The sequence below is a fragment of the Erpetoichthys calabaricus genome, chromosome 11, assembly GCF_900747795.2.
Source record: "Erpetoichthys calabaricus chromosome 11, fErpCal1.3, whole genome shotgun sequence".
NCBI lineage: Eukaryota > Metazoa > Chordata > Cladistia > Polypteriformes > Polypteridae > Erpetoichthys > Erpetoichthys calabaricus.
In genome coordinates, this window is record NC_041404.2 from 116709853 (window position 1) to 116729484 (window position 19632).

At 38.9% G+C, this 19632-nt stretch overlaps 1 protein-coding gene across 1 annotated transcript in view; it reads right to left on the bottom strand.

The window, feature by feature from the left end:
* Positions 1 to 651: 651 nt before the first annotated feature.
* Positions 652 to 19632, bottom strand: part of unc5a (unc-5 netrin receptor A) — an 869594-nt gene continuing 850613 nt past the window's right edge. Inside the window, exons 15-16 of the mRNA XM_028813729.2 lie at positions 2201 to 2379; positions 652 to 1270 (exon numbers count right to left, since the gene is read on the bottom strand). Of these exons, the coding sequence (XP_028669562.1) occupies positions 1105 to 1270; positions 2201 to 2379 (345 nt within the window). The 3' untranslated portion in view covers positions 652 to 1104. The remainder of the gene's footprint in view (positions 1271 to 2200; positions 2380 to 19632) is intronic.

Sequence of the window (19632 nt, forward strand, 5' to 3'; positions counted from 1 at the left end):
CGTCAAGTTAAAAGTAAAGACTTTGAGAAGGTGCTGCTGCTGCTGCAGGGTACATGGTGCAAAATGGTACCAGTCCCTGCCCGTGAGCGCCTTACTTGCACTTTGCATTACTTGCTCTTTCTTTAAAGTTTTAAAGGTCCGCTGCCATCAAGCTTTGGACACACTTGCCTCTTTTTTGGCCATGGATTGGAAGTCACTTGCATCTCAGGCAGCGTGATGCACTTTTGGACACTCCAGTAATTTGACACGGCAAAATAATAAAGTTTTAAATGCATTATTAATGTCACAATTATTATAAAGGTACTATTCTGAGATGCAGAGAGTAAAATTTCAGTGTCACAGTAGCTCTGCATTACTTCAGGATTTAGAAGTGTCTATATGGCTCCCATAATACAAAATAAGCATTGGTAGTAATAATTTCAAGGCAGCAATTTTGGAATAAACACATCAGTTGGAATGAAAAGTACAGACAAAGCGGTATGCCTGTGTTAATGTTAAGCATATTTATGGTTTTAAAACATTTAGACAACACAATAAAATGTTAGCAATGAGTAATATAGATTTTAAACAAAAGGAAAATAATTTTTCTATTTTATTATCTATAAAATATTAAAAAAGCACTAAAACCCTAGAAAATAAAAAGGGCCCAAATCTAAGCATGAAAACCATCCACCGCTTTTATCAAGAATAACATGACCTCATATACCAAACCTTCATAGTGAAATATAATTGGCGGTGATGCTTTACATAAAGTAATGAAAATAAAAAAAGATTATTTGTGGCACTACATTGTGTGAGCTGGAGCTGGGCTGCATCCATTTCCAAAGAAACTCTGGATCGATGGCTGCCACCTTTCAAATGAGTAGGCCTCTTTTCTGTTTGGCTCTCGCTTTTGTCAAAATGTACGGCACTGTTTTCAGACACCTTCTTTTGGGATGCAGCAACTTTACAGGCTTCTGCAAAATCGTCGTAAACATGTGCAGGAACGCCAAATGAAAAGCACACGGATCCACTGGAGGGAGTGCACCAAAACCAAAAGGTAGCAAGTGGTCAAACCTGGACGGCAAGTACACCCCGATGTGCACAGCATTGGTCTCTCTGGTACTAGCATTCGCCGTCACTCACTAAGAAGATCATTGCCTCTTGCTTGCCAATCTCTGCCATGACTGCTGCCAAGTGATTCAGGTTGCCACTGTGAAAGTGTTGCGCTTCCCACAAGTCCAAGATAACTGATGTGGGGCTGGCTTTCGAAGCAAAGAAACTGTTGTGTCTGCAAGATAAAACAAAAATGGGAGTCGGTTTACCTGGCAAGAAGAAAATGATGGGGTATGATATGGTGAGTCAATGGCTTTTTCAGTCTGTTTTGAATATAAACTGCCGGTTCTACCCACAATTCACTTTCTGGTCTGGGATTTGATTAGCAAGATCTCATTACCTTTGTTGAGGTACCCAGGAATTAATGATTGGGCAGCTTAGAAAGCCAACATGAAGAAGGACATGGAAGACTTAGGAGGAGTATGAGATTGGGCACTTATCACTCCTTAGGCAGTGCTGGCAGGCAGAAAAATCCAATGGGATGTCTGCACTCTTTTTTAAGAGACCGCTTGTATCAATTTTGAAAGAGCCTTTTCAAGATGTAGGTGATATTGCAAAAAACTGATAGGCTCTCCGAACGCTCATTCTTTGCTTGGATCCTTCTGCCTCAGATTTTTGGATTATGTACATGCTTGCAGAGTGGACCCCCTATCCTGGATTTCTGCTTTTTGATACCTGCATTGTCTCAATCCAATTTAATAACACACCCTCATCCCTGATGCTATACCTCCTCCTAAACAACAGTGAACTCTCTAAAATTGGTATATGGTACCGTTAGGGGTAGTGCTTTTTAATAATCAATAAACAGGCGATGTGGCGTTAAGTTAAATTTTTTGTCTTCTTTTTTGTGCATACCTAATTTCTTGTAAAAAGCTGCATTTCCCTTTCTGGAAGGTGAGTGAGATGATATTACTCAATGGAAGACTTAACAGCTAAGATGCCAGACTATAAACCTTAATGCTGCCAGTTCAATCCCCAGTCCTGTCTTACTTTGTAACTCCATGTTGACTGCCTGTAAAGGGTTAATTCATTTATCAGCTTTTTTCTTTCTTGATGATTTATCCTGTAAAGGTATATCTCTTTTAGAACATACAGCCTTCTTTACCTGTCCAGCTGCAGCCTCTGTGCCAACAGCCTCCAGTCTGCACCATGTGGGCAAGGGGCATCCAAGCTGCTGCAAATCTTCTGTCGTATCAGGTAGGGAATCTGGAAGGCACTGGGCCCTGCTAATGCTGGAGCATTGGTGTCTGAGCCAAAGAAGTCTGCTTCCAGTGCACGTGTGTCCTATACGCACATAAAAATATATGGTTAGTCAGAGAGAAATATTTGAACCCAGTGTTTGGGCAGAGCATCTGGCTACACTCAATTCCCTTATTGTAATTTAAAAAGCTACAGATTTCTAGCATCAATACTGACCACTTAGCAGTGCTGGTGTAAGCCATTTTGCCACTCTATGCCATAGACAATTGCATCACCCACTTTGAACCTGAAATATCATGAGCAGTAGGCAATAACACATAAATGTGAAAGCCACAATCTCTCCATACACAACTAGTAAACACTGAAGTGCTTGGGCACCTTGACTTTCAGCAATGTGAGCTTCATACAGCATATAATTGAACTATATGACACACTAATGGCCAGCAGAGACCTGAAAGACCTCCGAGGAATCAATGATGGTTTAATATACCTATCATGTACCGCTGTAAATCTCTAGGTAATACATTGTTTCTCCTTCATGTATACCAGCTGACATAGACTAGATGTGTCCAGGAAAGGAAATTCCAGCCTGGCAGCATGTTTAAACAACTAACCAACTAATTTATTACCATCCATTTTTCAACCCTGCTTATTCTGAGAGGGTCACAGGAGCCTATCCTAGCAAGCACTGGGAACAAAGCAAAAACAATCCCTGGACAAAACTCACTCACACACAAGCACACACTATGGCCAATTTAGCACTGCCAGTTCACCTAACCTGCATGTTTTAGACCAGGGGTGGCCAAAGGTTTTTGTTCCAACCCAGTTGCCTAATTAGAAAACAATCCTTGCCAATAATTTAATTTCATGGCTTGTTAGTGCTTTAAATCTGCTATGTCCAGGGTTGGATTTCCCATAAGCACACGGATTGCCAGTTGCAACCAGTTCAATTTTGTCTAAGGTTTTGGAAAAGGTTGTTTTGGTTCAGCTTCAGGATCACCTCAAAAAATTCAATCTGTTTGAAAAATTTCAGTCTGGTTTCTGAACTTCTCACAGCACAGAGACAGCCCTGATTAGAGTCACCAATGACCTCCTGATGGCTGCTGACCATGGCTCTCCATCACTCCTTATCCTCCTGGACCTTACAGCTGCATTTGATATGGTAGATCATAATATTCTCCTTCATCATCTTCACTATACAATTGGACTTTCTGGCATTGCTTTGCAGTGGTTCGAGTCCTATCTTACAGACAGGACTGAGTACGTGGCCTTGGGGGATGCTAAATCTTATACCCACACTGTCACCTGTGGGGTCCCACAAGGATCAGTCCTTGGGCCGACTCTCTTTAATATCTATATACTACCCCCTGGGTCACATCATCCGCAAGCATGGAGTTTCATTCCATTGTTATGCCGATGATACGCAGCTCTATGTGAAACTGGATTCAACTTCTCTTACACCTCCATCAACTTTTTCCTCTTGCTTGGATGAGATTGAGGCCTGGATGTCCAAGAACGTCCTCAAGCTGAACAGCACCAAAACTGAAGCTCTTTTAATTGGCACCCCCCATCAACTTCGTTCCTCTGTAAATTGTATTTCCTTTTCTGACAGTACTATTACCCTCTACCCTTCGGTTACAAATCTGGGTGTCAAGTTAGACTCCCATCTGTCATTTGATATACATATCCATCACCTTTGTAAAATTGCATTCCTTCATCTCCGAAACACAGCCAAACTCCGTCCCTACCTCTCCTTCTGTGAGGCTGAAAAGCTGGTTCATGCCTTTGTCTCATCCAGACTGGACTATTGTAATGCACTCCTCATCGGGATATGTAACAAGAGCCTTCAAAAGATACAACAAATTCAAAATAGTGCTGCAAGAGTCCTGATGAAGGTGCGGATATATGAACATATCTCACCAATCCTTCGGTCACTTAATTGGCTCCCTATCCATCATGGTATTGAATACCTACTCTGTTTGTTTACTCACCAGTGTATCCATGGAAATGCTCCACAATATCTTAAAGAACTCCTTATATTACAATCCACTACAAGAAACCTCCGTTTTACAAATACCTACCACCTTCGCCCCCCTGTGACCAAACTTCATACAACGGGTGACCGAGCCTTTGCAGCCGCTGCTCCGTGGCTCTGGAATGCCCTATCAGAGAGCCTAAGAACACAGCAGATTGTGGGCTGTTTTAAAAAACAGCTAAAGACTTTCTATTTAGGAAAGCTTATTAACAAGAATGCTACAATTATTGTTGTTTTATCTCTGTTTTTATCTTGCCTTGCCTTTGTTTAAACTTTTTATGTTGCACTTTGAGATTTACTGGTAATGTAAAGTGCCCCTATAACATAAAATGCATTATTATTATTATTATTATAAGGCCAACCTAGGCCATGGCTTAGGGCGCAGCAGTCAGGGGGGGACTATATACAGAGGAACCAAATATTTACAAATTTTTCAGTATTATTTTGAAAATGCCATATAAAATGCTGTTTTTTAAATTTACTTCCATATACATTAAATAAATTGAGCGGTACATTTACGTTGCCCCTCTGTACAGCTTGCGCTGTCTTGCTCAGTCACAGACAAAAAGCATTTGCTATTTCTCTCTCACACACTCAGCATAAACCATGTGTTAAAGGAAAATTCCAGATTTGGCATTACAATAGTGATTCCAAGTGATTCATTACACTCATATCGCTTGACTTCTACATATCTACTGATAGTAGGTACGTAAAATATATTGTTACTACTTTTATATAATTTTTAGTTTACTCAGAGATGTAAGCCTGAAAGCCGTAAGCAGAAAAAGCTGACGGGGTGTTCGCCAAATTATACGGGGAGCTGAGATTTTTATTACACAACATGAAACATACACAACTTATGGCTTGTTTATGCAGCATCATTTAATGTGGTGTAATGTAAGTTTGACAAAAAATGCAAAAGATTTCAATAAAATTCTATAATGTCAGATGAGAATCGATGTAAATGTTTTGCATTTTATGTCAATTTTATTTGCTGTTTTTTTATCAAATACGCTATCTGGGTGAATAATTTGAACTAACCAAAGAAGTAATCATCAAAGTGTCTACGAGAAAAGGGACTACAAACAGTTTATCCAAATATTGACATTTTATTAAGAATGATTGTCTGCACGCCAGTGACGAATTCCTCAGCTGAAAGGTCTTTTTCTTCTCTGAAAAGAATCAAGGATCATTTAAGATCTACGATGCAGCAAAATAAACTGAATGCCCTTGGACTTCTTTGCATTGAAGCAGATTTAACAAGATCTGTTGACTTCATGGACAAAAGCGTGAAGGAAGAAATTCTAGTAGGTATTTAAAACGATGAAGAAATTCGATGGAAAGTTTTTTTGTAGGTGTTAATGTTATGCAATTTCATAAGTAGTGTAGTAGTACAGTTTTGATTAAAAATATAATGTGGTTTAAAGATTATAAAGATTGTATCAAGTGCTTATATGTATCAAAAATAAACTATTACATATTAAATTGAAAATTATAAATCACCTTTTTGAGGGGGGAGGGGGTGCAGTATTATGTGCATAGAAATGTGTAAATCCGGCCCTGGCCATGTCAGGTCATTCTCATATCCAAGATTTTGTTTTCCTTTCTAAGGATATCACTCAAATGATTTGAAGTCTAAAACAAATGAGTAATTCTCAGTCCTTCACTTTCCTTCCAAGTATTTAATTAAACCCAATAATGCACGATAAATACACACAGGTGTAAATGGAAACAAGCTAAATGGAGAAATGCTGGTTTCTTATGTTATTTGCATGTTATTGCTAATAAGGAGCAATTAAAAAACAAAATACAGCTATTTAAGACTAAAATAAGCAATAAGGGTTCAAAATCTTAGCAAGCGAGACAATTAAAATGAATCAGAAGTGTAACTTGAGCAATAAGTGCTTCTTATTAAGCAATGGGTTGGAACAAAAATCTGCAGCCACTGCGGCCCTCCAGGAACAACTTTGCCCACCCCTGTTTTAGACTGTGGGAGAAAACCCGTGGAAAGCCTACTCAGGGATCACCAGTGTCGTGAACTCCATTACCTTGATGCAAGGCAGTAGTGCTACTACTGTGCCACGCACTGCATTATTACATTAATGAATATGACATTAGATTAGATTAGAAACTTTATTAAAAAATTTAGATGCAAACATCAGCAGAAACATAAAAAACAAAGATACAGACTATTAGGGCAAATAATACAATCAGTCAATTAATCAATAATGTATATTGTGCAGAAATTGCAAAGTGAACTTAAAGAGTATCATTTAGTTTGGGGTGTCGGGAGGAAGCATTGAATTGCCTGATAACAGAGGGCAGAAAAGACTCCCAGAGGTGCTTCTTAGCACACTGTGAGCCTGTGGCTAAAAGTGCTCTAAGAAAACTTCTAAACTTCACAGTAAGCACCATTAACTAATGATTTAAAGGCATATTATTATATGTAGCACTTTTCATAGTAATCATTCATCTAAGGCACTTCACAACAACAACACAATCACAGTGAATTTGATATTTAATAATAGTGGCCAGGTTACGGTATGTGTCTCATTTGGACACACAGCCAGTCAGAGGAGGCAAACAAACCTGTGACACAAAAAGGTGGGCTGGCAGCACTTCCTTCTATGTAGATAGATAGATAGATAGATAGATAGATAGATAGATAGATAGATAGATAGATAGATAGATAGATAGATAGATAGATAGATAGATAGATAGATAGATAGATAGATAGATAGATAGATAGATAGATAGATAGATAGATAGATAGATAGCAACTGAGCTGGAACTATTTGTGCATGCTTAGCAAGAAGGCACTGGATATAAATATAAATAACGAGCTTTGTGTTACCGCACTCTTTATCGATTAGTGGAGAACAAGCTGACTTTTTAAGGCTGCCAAAAACACTGATGTTGTGTTTATCTAAGCCTTATTGACCTCAATAAAACTTGTCACATCAAAAGCAGCCAGAACCTGATGTATGTCATGGAGGACGCAGGTGACAGGTGAATGCTAGCTTAAGGAAAATGACCGTGTTCACACACAGCATAGGCACTTGATTATCTGCTTTGAAAGCGAGCCTGAAATATTAATTCTTGCAGCATCTGTGTCCATGAAATTAACACCACACAGACACCTACACAAACACAATGTCCACAATTAATGTTTTTTATCCCCCCCCGACATGAATGTTTACAGTATCTGCTTTTTATACCTGTGTGATTCTCGCCATGTTTTTTTTTTCAAGACCGGGTCACGTGTACTCTGCATGTTTTACTTAGCAGTCATTCTCACTATCTATGTACTGTTTGGCACTCCAAATAATCTAAATGTGTTCCAGTGATGAGAGGACACTATTTCAACACAGCCCATGCTTAAATGCACGACTAATATTATTTTGTCCTTAAGGCTTTTGTTTATTAAAAGGGGGCTATATTGAAGTCAGATGCAAAAATCTTAAACCTTCAAAAGAACTGTGCCACTTTTTGACTTGGGAGCCCAAGTCACGGGGGATGCACAAATTAGTGTGCTTCTACATGCCAGTCCCAAGCCCAGATAAATGGGGAGGGTTACGTCAGGAATGTCATCCGGTGTAAAATTTTGCCAAATCCATATGTGGACAACAATACAATTTATTTGTGTTAAGCCCAAAATCACACAAGGAGTGCCACAATAGGCTTTAACAGGCCCTGCCTTTTGACAGCCCCCCAGCCTTGACTCTGTGAGAAGATAAGGAAAAACTCCCCAAAAAAAACCTTATAGGGAAAAAATGGAAGAAACCTTGGGAAAAGCAGTTCAAAGAGACACCCCTTTCCAGGTAGGTTTGGCATGCAGTGAGTGTCAAAAAAAGGGGGTAGTTACAATACAATACACAGAACAGAATACAAGTAATCCTCCATAATAGTGCAATAGAAATACTACAAGTACAGAGCAGAATTCAACAGTAGATGATATTACACAATACGATTTGGATTTGTTCAGAGTCCTGGAGACCTCAGCCATCAAGCTGCCTACCCCTATACAGATTTCCATACCGGATTGGTCAAGGCCTGGGTTAACAGTGACGGCCACCAGTACTGGTAGTCAACAGGGTGCTGGCGGAAATTGGGCTACTGTTGGTTGAAGAAGAAGAAGATGAAAAGGGGAAGGTGTGTCAGGAGGCAGGAGGAGAAGAGGAAGGTAAAGAGAGTGGAAGTGAGGAATGTTGAGAGAGGACATGAAGGTGGTGAGTGTAACTGAGCAAGATGCAGAGGGCAGGAAGATATGGAAAAAGATGATCCACCGAAGAAGACTGGAGGTCACTTAGCCACAGGTAATAGCTGTTACCCTACATTGTTGAGCAACCTCTGAAGCAGAGCTGTGGTACAGAGCGGTAAGGCGGGCATCTCTAAAACACCACTCAGGTTTGTTCTGACCTATGCTTTTACAGGGTGCCAATTCCAAATGAAAAGTGGGAAAGGATCTCCAGGGCAGTGACAGAGGAGTATAAAGGAACTGAGTAATGAACTACAGTGGTGGGTGTCATTATTCTGAGATGACTGTGGTAGGGGAAACTCAGTTAGGAAAGGCTTGGAGGGCTGGCAAGGAGGAAGAAGGCAGACAAAAGGGCAAAGGCTAAAGTGGAAGGAAGAAGTGAGAAGGCTGGAGGAGGAGAGTAACTGAGGGGGCTGCATGGGCTGGCATAGTTTTCCATTAGCATTTTATTTTCATGAAATGTTTTGTGGTCATATGTGCAGGGCTTTCAGACAGCAGTTTGATTTCGGTTCAGTGTTATTGCTGTGTGTCATACTTATTCACCTGTGATGTTTTTTATTCTGTTCTTGACATCCCCTTCATAATTAGAGATTATATGTACTATATGGCTATTAAAGGAGAATTAATAATTCTAAAATCATTAGGTTTTTGATAAGAATGAACCAATCAGCCTAAAATATAGCTACAATTCCTATTTACTTAAGTTTTTAAAAAACAAATTCTGAAATTGAGATTTGAATGTCCTCAAACTACTACTGTCTGTTACCCTACACTTCTTACTAACTTATCCCACATGCCTATGATACACTTTAAAAGATAAGTCGAGTATTTATTAAATCAAAGTTATTTATTTATAGTTGTGTCTTATTCCCATTTGCACACTTGCATTGTTAAGTGAAGCTGTTAGTTAGTTACTCATTAACCAACAAAAATAACTGCTTTTTGGGCTATGTAAGGACAGAAACAACCCCAACCAACCAGGCGACACCTGAGACAGCTAATTAAAAGAGAAACACAATGAAAGTAAGAAAAAAGAAAGAGTCGGTGGGTAAATCATCACACATACACACTACGCAGGGGTGCAAAGTGAAACGAGGAAAGATGGACAGGAGAAACTGCCCCTTCCAGCTCTCAACAGCATGAAGTCAGTTGTGGATAGCAGCACCAGAAGAGTTGTTGATCTGGGATGAAGAAAGTTCAAGAAGGGTAAGACTGTAAAATAAGGCTGTTAATTTATAATACAAATCTTCTCCCTCAGTGAATTCTAATGTCCAAGAAGCCTCAGAAGAAATGAGGACTGAGCTGTTCCCTGTACTGCACCCTGGGCTGCCAGGAGAGGCTTTGAAATTGGATTAGATGAGTATAAGAAAGTTATAAAAATATCGAACTTATCCTTTAAGTTAACCTGCCTATATTTAGTAGGGTTGGCTCGATCACTTTATTTAATGAAACAGCATTTGCTACTATTCATTTACTTGAAATGTCCTTAGGCTGTAATAATTTCCAAAAAAATATTCATTGAGTTGAAATATATGACAACTAGTTTCCTTAAACTTTCTTCATTAAATGTTTTCCAGTCCCAGTGATTTATTTTATTTCAGCTGTTCTTAACTCTTACAACCACTTCTCATTTTGTAAATCATTTATTAGCTCATTAATTCTCCCTGTAGGTACTAGGAGGTTTTATATCTTTTTCATAAGTGAAAACGTCAGAATAATACAAATTGAGTGGATTTTCTGTCTCGTTTTCTGTGTATTTCATTAATGTCTTGCTGTTCTTAATTTCATTCATCTCTTCCTTGAATGTCCTTCTACTGCTAAATCACTGACAGAACTTCTTACAGTCAACTGTTGCCTTTTCGGGAATATCCTTGCCCGACTGCCTTTGGCATTTCTTCTTAACAATTTCTCTCAAATGCTCATTAGCCCTATGGTGACCACTGGAGTTATTTGTCTGGTACCATTTATATGGCTCCTTTATATTCACAATTTCTTACTTATCCACTGAGTTCTTTTAAATGTGTTATATCTTCTGAATTTGCAGGTGAAGTTTTTCATCATTCATTGTATGAAGTATTCTTTTAAATCTATCCCATTGCTGACTCCATGTACTTCATTAAAGTTTTTTTTTTTACTATACCGTGCCTGTCTTATTGAAAATAATACTTAATAGTTTATGTTTTTGTGTTAATACTCAGCAGCAACTCTTGGAAATAAATGTGGACAATAAAATCATAATGATTCCATTACTTCTACATCCTGGTTACTGCAGAACATTACATCTAGGCAGTATTCTGATTATGTTTCAATGGGTTAAAGTACCATCATTGATTATGTCTCTAAATCGAGACGAGTGTAAACATTACAGTGTACCACGTGTCTGATGATGATGGCCCTTATTTCACTGCAGAATCTTCTTCTTCATCTTCTTTTGGCTGCTCCCGTTAGGGGTTGCCACAGCGGATCATCTTCTTCCATATCTTTCTGTCCTCTGCATCTTGTTCTGTTACACCCATCACCTGCATGTCCTCTCTCACCACATCTATAAACCTTCGCTTAGGCCTTCCTCTTTTCCTCTTCCCTGGCAGCTCTATCCTTAGCATCCTTTTCCCAATATACCCAGTATCTTTCCTCTGCACATGTCCAAACCAACGCAATCTTGTCTGTCTGACTTTGTCTCCCAACCGTCCAACTTCAGCTGATCCTCTAATGTACTCGATTCTAATCCTGTCCATGTTCATCACACCCATTGCAAATCTTAACATCTTAACTACAGAATACTTTTGTAAATTCAAGATGCATAAAAGTTATTTGTATACTTGATTGCAGCTCTATCCTTAGCATCCTTTTCCCAATATACCCAGTATCTTTCCTCTGCACATGTCCAAACCAACGCAATCTTGTCTGTCTGACTTTGTCTCCCAACCGTCCAACTTCAGCTGATCCTCTAATGTACTCGATTCTAATCCTGTCCATGTTCATCACACCCATTGCAAATCTTAACATCTTAACTACAGAATACTTTTGTAAATTCAAGATGCATAAAAGTTATTTGTATACTTGATTGTGTAGAAACTCAACACTGAATTGTTGCAACCATTTAAAATATCTCCTGTCAGACAAAGTTGCGTACAAGTGATAAAGAGGAAGAGCCCAGTGAAGCACACCATTATCAAAGAGGATGTGCAGTCACAGCTATTCACAGATGTGCTAATGAACACCTGAGACGTCCCTCAAGAAATCACTTGTGCAACTCCAGGACGCAGCTTTGAGGAAATGATCTGTCAGAGGACTGGCCATTCAGCCAAAGAACTTGTTGTGAACTACATTTAGAACTTTCTCATAGGATTATGGACACCAGTATTCTCTTTAAGGACCTGTTTAAGTGTACATAGATCCCTAAGTTGGATTAACTGTGGCAGTAGATTCAAGATGAGGATTTTATGAGGCTAAAGTTAGAAAATGGGATTTATTAGAAAATGGAATGAACCTTAACAAAACTGAAAATGTCATTTCTCAATGTAGTCTCCACCCTTCTCAATGTACTTGGGCCACCTGTCGGGAAGTACCTGGATTCCACCTGTATGATGCTCCAAATTTTGGGATCCTGACACCTTTTTCAATTGGAAGTAATCTTCTCTTAAGTTGCTCCAGTTTCCTCCCACCGTCCAAAGACATTCAAGTTAGGTGCATTGGCGATCCTAAACTGTCTCTAGTGTGTACTTGGTGTGTGGGTGTGGGTGTGTGTGTCCTGCAGTGGTCTGGCGCCCTGCCTGGGGTTTGTTCCTGCCTTGCGCCCTATGTTGGCTGGGATTGGCTCCAGCAGACCCCCGTGGCCCTGTGGTAGGATATAGCGGGTTGGACAATGACTGACTGACTTCTCTTAAGTTTGCAACATCTTTTAAGATGACCTTAGCTTAATCTTTCATAAGGATGGTGAAAAAGCTGAGAGCAAGTCATGTGTCTGAAACCACTTGTATGTGTAATAGAACTGTACATTGAATTTATTAAATGATAATGTTTGTTTGTTCTCTTGCACTTTTCATTGAAACATCACCATTATCACAGCTACAGTGTTCAGATTATCATTTGAGGGGAAAGTGGCTGAGAATGGGGGTCCTGGTTAAAGAAAAGGGGCTAAGCCTAAAGGAATATTTTAATAGGGCTGCAGCTCATGCCAGTAATTTAAACTGTTGCAAACTTCCTGCACTGTAAGTCTGAACCACAAAAAAGACACATAATGGTTTTATGATTTTGACAATGACTAAAGTCGTGTTGGACTATGCTGTTGGCTTTTTTCATGTATGCCTTGATGAAATATAACATTGAGTTTAAATGAATAAGCACTACCTATGAACATGTTGGACTAGGAGAGTGCCAGAATTTGACTCTGAATCTACTGTATGTGAATTATGTACACAAATGGGTATTTTATTCATTTCAGATTTATTGATTAATTTTGTATTTGTTTGTTTAATTTACCACCCACCCTTTGACTAAACTTGCTTTTTCTATTGCAGAGTTACCAAGTACTTAAGCAGTTATTTATTTATTCAGCTTTTTATTTCAATGGTTTTTTATTTTTACTTTCTTGTATATGAAGTATAGGAAAAGTATTGTAATTGTCCAAAAACTTGATGTAGAGATTTTGATGAATCTTGACGTTTTAGACGTCCCTGACTTTCTCGTATATGAGGTATAGGGAAAGTATTGGAATCCTCCAAAAAGTTCCATATCGAGATTTTGAAGAATCTCGATGTTTTAGACCTTCCTCCGATAATTTTTGGAATTATGTCTGTGTGTCTGTCTGTGTGTTTGTGTGTGTGTGTGTGTAAACACGATAACTTCAGTATGCTTTTACTTAGGTCAACCAAATTTTGCATACAAGTATTAGGTAAAAAAAACATAGATTTCTATGAACTTTTGGGCTATTTCTGCTAACAGGAAGTGGTACTTACCTTATATTCATGGAACTGCAGAGTCCGAATTATTCAACTTAACTTTTGTAATAATTGTTCAATATATTATTGATTTGATTCGTTGTTAATGGTTCTGTTATGTACATAATATAAAAAATATATATGTCTTGCGGTTTACTCCTCAAATATCCATCCCCATATCTGAGTATACGAGAAAGTCTAGGGGAGACCACTCCCGATCTGTTTCCTGTGTTGATTTTTCTATGTACGTTAAGGTGTTTAAAAGTCAGTTTCCGTGTTTTTTTCTCAATTTTACATTTATTCTGTACTAACTGTGCTACCCAGTTTGATTTGTGAAATTTTATTAGACAATGGGTCTCAGTTACAGTACCACCCGTTAACTGGATGAATCAGAAATTCAATGTAACGAAGCACTTTTAATGTATAAAACATTTGTATTTTTATAAAAGGGGCTGATATCAATGGCAGGCAATGTGGTGTACTTGGTAGGGCTTTGGTCCTAGGACCTCAAACTCTGACGCTGTCGGTTCAAATCCTGCTACTGATGAGGGTGCGGAAATATGAACACATTTCACCAATCCTCCGGTCACTGAATTGGCTCCCTATTAACCACCGTATTGAATACAAACTTGGTCTGCTTACTCACCATTGTATCCATGGAAATGCTCCACAATAACTTAGGGAACTTCTTATATTACAATCCACTACAAGAAATCTCTGTTTTGCAAATACCTATTGCCTTCGCCCCCCTGTGACCAAACTTTGTACAATAGGTGACCAAGCTTTTGCAGCCGCTGCTCCATGGCTCTGGAATGCCCTAAGAGAGCCTAAGAACACAGCAGATTGTGGGCTGTTTTAAAAAAACAGCGAAAGACTTTTCTATTTAGGAAAGCTTATTAACAAGAATGCTATAATTATTGTTGTTTTATCTCTGTTTTTAACGTGTTTGCCTTTGTTTAAACTTTTTATGTAGCACTTTGAGATTTACTACAAATGTAAAGTGCCCTATAAATAAAATGCATTATTATTATTATTATTTTTATTATTATTATTACTGACACTGTGTGATTATAAGAATGTCACTTGACTTGCCTGTGCTCCTACTGGGAAACAAAAGAAATGGAACCAATTGTACATTAAATATTGTAAGTCAATTTGGATTGTGGAAGAAAATCCCAAGGAAGACAGGAATAGTTCAATCAATTAGATTTTTATTCAGTCACAGATGAGTACCTGGATTCTACGTTGCAAGGCAGAAGAGCAAAGTTACATTTTTTCTATTGGCTTTTTATAATTTCTTCTTCCTCCCCCTTCTTTATAACAAAAAACGCAATATCATTTACTCTAGCATTTTATTTTATTACGCTAATCGGCCATCTGTTCTTATTTTTTTCACTTGTTAGATAGACCCTAAAGAAGGAAAGGTCATCTTTCCTGTTTCTAACAGATGCATTCCTAAAGAAAGAAGTTGTCTTATGTCAGCTTACTGCAACCTGTTTTATGACAGATGCCTGTATGAATAACCTGCCATTATAGCAAAACGGCTTTGTCAGCTATTAACTGTATGTAGCTTGCAAGCAGTTAATTTTTCTTTCACAGGATCAATACACAAGCCATATCAGAAAACTGTTAGATCACTGGAGTGGCTTACTCTTGAATAACTGGGCAATGAGACTTTTATTCTGGCACTTCAAGAAACAGTATTGTAGCTTTATTCAGTACTGAAGCCTGATAAACCTGACAACTTCTAGCTGTTTTGATCCGTCGGCAGTTCCTTCAAATTAAAAGAACTGAAAGGCATCGTCCTCAGAAGCATTCAGTTGAAGGGAAGCGGGACAGGAGTGTTAGGCAGACTACACATGACAGAGAACAAGATACTGGGCAAGTGATCTTACTTTAAAGCCATATATGACTTACACACTGTTGTGTACAGCTGATCCTGTATGGGTAAACTCTTAAACTGTTGGAAAGTATGTTTCCTCTATGGCTGATCCAGAAAAATTGGTGAAAATGAGTAAAGGATTTTGAGGAGTGGTGGAGAGGAGGGATTTGGCAGCCCCCTATTCAGAGTATGGATGTAAATGTAAGTAATTTTGGGGATTGGGTGTGTGTCACATTTAAAACTCCATAGACGGGAATGTCTGTTACAGTGGAGTAACTAGTCTAGGCCCTGTTAAGGTTAAACTTACACTTTTTGTCCATCTTATCTTGGATCCGGAGATGCCACTTATGCCACTACTTGTAATGCATATCGGGAAGCGACACTCTCTTCCTACCTTTTTGCTTCGAAGTAACACCAACGCTCATAGCCACCCTCCTTGGAGTTTTATAGCACTCGATTACCATTGAGCTTTGCATCTTTCTTGATCATTGCCAAATGTTCTTTTTTTCATATTTCATTTCATACGCGACTGTAGACACCACGCGTTTATGTCCGGTGTTTCTTGTCCTGGGCACCACTTCTGCTTCAGTGTTCCTTCCACCCTATTGGTTAGGGCTGATGTCAATCACTCCTGCTGCATCTTTCATAACCTCACCAAATTTCAATCGAATCTGTCAAGGTGTTTTTGAAATTTTGTGGTATTTAGCTTTTCTGTCATAGGGTGTTGTTTTCAACCTATATATTGATATCAAAATGTCCTTTCTTAGCAGATGCCTACTAACCTAGCTTTCAGCTTTTTAATTAAACAGGCAATGAGTGATGAGTGTGTGCGCGCGTGTCAGTGAGTCAGTCAACTTTGGATTATATAGAGAGAGATTTTAGTGTCTTCAGTAGTCATTAGACTGCCTGTACCTAAAAGGTTCTCATGCCTAGCTTGTTTTTTTTCATTTCATAAATGACGTAAGCATGTATTTAGCAACTCCTGATTGTAACATTCTTCATCTTCTGGTCTCCTTTTGAGAGAATTAAGAGTGAAATTAAACGAGGATGACTGATGCTGCAGGCATGTGTCATGAGCTATTTGTCTAAAGAGTTTTTCAGGTCCCCGCTCTCAGTGTCAGAACTTTCACTTTTCAATTGTTCATTGTTGCCAGTGCTGCTCAAAGGACTGATTTGTCACCTGTGGTCCCCGGTCGTATTTCTCCCAGGAGACACTCAATGCCAGTACGGTTGCAGACACCAGCAATCGGCTTTTCTGTCTTCAGATTGAATTGTGTTGTTTTTCTGTAAAGGCATGTAGCTGGTGTAACAATCGTTTCAAAGATGAAACCAATTTCAGTCATTTTGCTGTAAAATGCTCAATAAAAGAAAGTTATTTCCAGCTGCTGTTCCTCTATTACAGGAAGGCAAGGCCACTTCTGTTACTTCTTGATTAACTGCCATTTCTGAGTGTCTGATAGGAGAGTCTCTGTGGCACAGTCGCTCATGTTCTAGAGTCTGTTGCTGCATGATGTGCCACACTTTGAGCAAGTCAAAGGGCTCAGGCACCACTAACTGCCATCAGTGAACTCAAATTTTGCTTTACCAGAATTATCTGTGCTATAAATATGACTTATAGGTAAGGTGCCTGGATTATCAAGTGTCTTTACATATCATTAATAAATAAATTGTTAAAATTGCTTATGCCAAACACTTACTCAGAGCTGAAAACACTGATTGGTGGCTTCTGTGTGGTTAATATTTGGTTAATAAATCAATCAATAAATAGATAGGGAGGAGGACACACATTTTCCTTTAGAAGGGTATTCTGTTATATTCAGAAAATACAATGATTGGTTATTTATGAAGGATAAAGTAGCACAAAACATTTAGTATATTGAAGCATTGCCCTTTCATGTTTAAAAAATAGTTGACATAGTGGCTTCTTTTCAATAATTGCTTTAAAGAGCACTTCCTACTGATAGGCTCAGTCTGCTATACACATTTACAGACAAAATACAGCAAAACACAGTGCCCAGAATAAGGACAGGAGCTGTGCCAAGCTGTGCCCTGGGAGTTAGTTCACCAGCAGTGACAACATTGTCAGTGACATCAGACCTCCATCAAAGGGGGTCACAATGCCCAAATATAATGCATGATGCTCAGGAGTTAATTAGCCCTGGGAAATAAATATGGATGGTGGGCAATGGGAGATGACAGACTGTAGGTCAGGAGTCCTCCAAGCTGTTAGACAGCAACAGTGAGGCCTATTAATTCATTTGGAGTTCTTTACTATCCTTTAAGATGGACAGGTAACCTGGTGATTGCACCATAAGATACTGTGCAGGACTTCACAGTACGGACTGTTAGTGGTTTACTAGCTGTGGAAACCTAAGTAATCACTGTAGACCTCAGCGTTAACGTTTGCAGTGCACCATGCAATGCACATCTCTGTTATATAGCATTTGGTATGGCATTCGTACAAGAAGCATTAATGTTTGTGATGAACCATCTATTGGAATGCCAAATGCAATGCATTTTATTACTAAAAAGGTTTTTGATGGAAGCAGCTGGCAGGACACTTAGACAAAAGACACTTAGTCTTTTATTAAGGGGGATTATTAGCATGTGTACCGAGTAGAGTGAAATTCTTAACTGCGTGTGCTAATCAACATTAAACACGTTGCCATGTCTTCTGCTCTTGTGTGTGGTGTTTTTGTAAACCTTTGTCCTATTTTATTGTCTGTTTGTGTTTAAACCATTATCTTTAATTAGCACGGTGGCGCAGTGGGTAGCGCTGCTGCCTCGCAGTTGGGAGATCTGGGGACCTGGGTTCGATTCCCGGGTCCTCCCTGCGTGGAGTTTGCATGTTCTCCCCGTGTCTGCGTGGGTTTCCTCCGGGCGCTCCGGTTTCCTCCCACATTCCAAAGACATGCAGGTTAGGTGGATTGGTGATTCTAAATTGGCCCTAGTGTGTGCTTGGTGTGTGGGTGTGTTTGTGTGTGTCCTGCGGTGGGTTGGCACCCTGCCCAGGATTGTTTCCTGCCTTGTGCCCTGTGTTGGCTGGGATAGGCTCCAGCAGACCCCCGTGACCCTGTGTTCGGATTCAGCGGGTTGGAAAATGGATGGATATTTTAAAAAATGATCACTTGATTTTACACCATACCTTGCTAATGGCTCTTAATTTTTTTTTTTTTTTGACTCCAGGTCTGTGCTCCAACATTGGATCTCGCAGCCTGCTCAGTAAGTCAGGATGCCACTCTGCTCTTCATATTCACAGCACAGCATCCTTTACTGATCACTAAAAGGGCAACCACCACTGAAGTCACAGTCAGGCTACACATACAGTCATGTGAAAAACTAAGAACACCCCATGAAATACTTTTTCTTTAAAAAAAAAAAATAAATAATATATATATATATATATATATATATATATATATATATATATATATATATATATATATATGTTGCATAGTTTACTGTCAAATAATGCAAAGAGTACGCGGCATGTGTTTCGCCCTCATTTGGGCTCATCAGGCATATACACTCTACTGCTCCCCTCTTGGGGAATCAACATTCCATGATCTGCTCCTCGCAACTGAAAGAGGGCACCGTGGTGGATGTTTGCCAAATGGCAGACCAACCACAAGCGTTACCTGGTAGGAAACCACCCACACAATTCAGGTCATCAAGACTCAGTCTACGAATGCAATGAATATATATATATATATATATATATATATATATATATATATATATATATATATATATATATATATATATATATATATATAAGAGGGACATGATTTCCACACTTTTTTAACTCTATTTATTAAGACTTTCAATAACAAATTACATCACTTTTGTAAATAGTCACCTTCCTTTGCGATGCAATTTTCCTAGCGTCAAAAATGTTTTCAGTTGAGCGCGTAGCCATTGATGTACCACTGCTTTCACATCATCATCATCACGTGGTTGTAATGGACATCCAGAGCGCTCTGTATGATTCACACTAGTACGGCCATTTTCAAACATTTTAATTTACTTATAGATGACTCTACAAGAAAGAATTTTATCCCCATACTGAGCATACATGTGGATATGACAAAAAAGCATATGACAGAAAAAGCGTATGACAGAATGCAGTTTCTCTTTGGTGAAATTTATAAGTTTTGCAGCCATCTTCACCACAGGTTGACAACTCTTATACTAAACTGCAAGGGCAGCTGGCTTGCCAGAC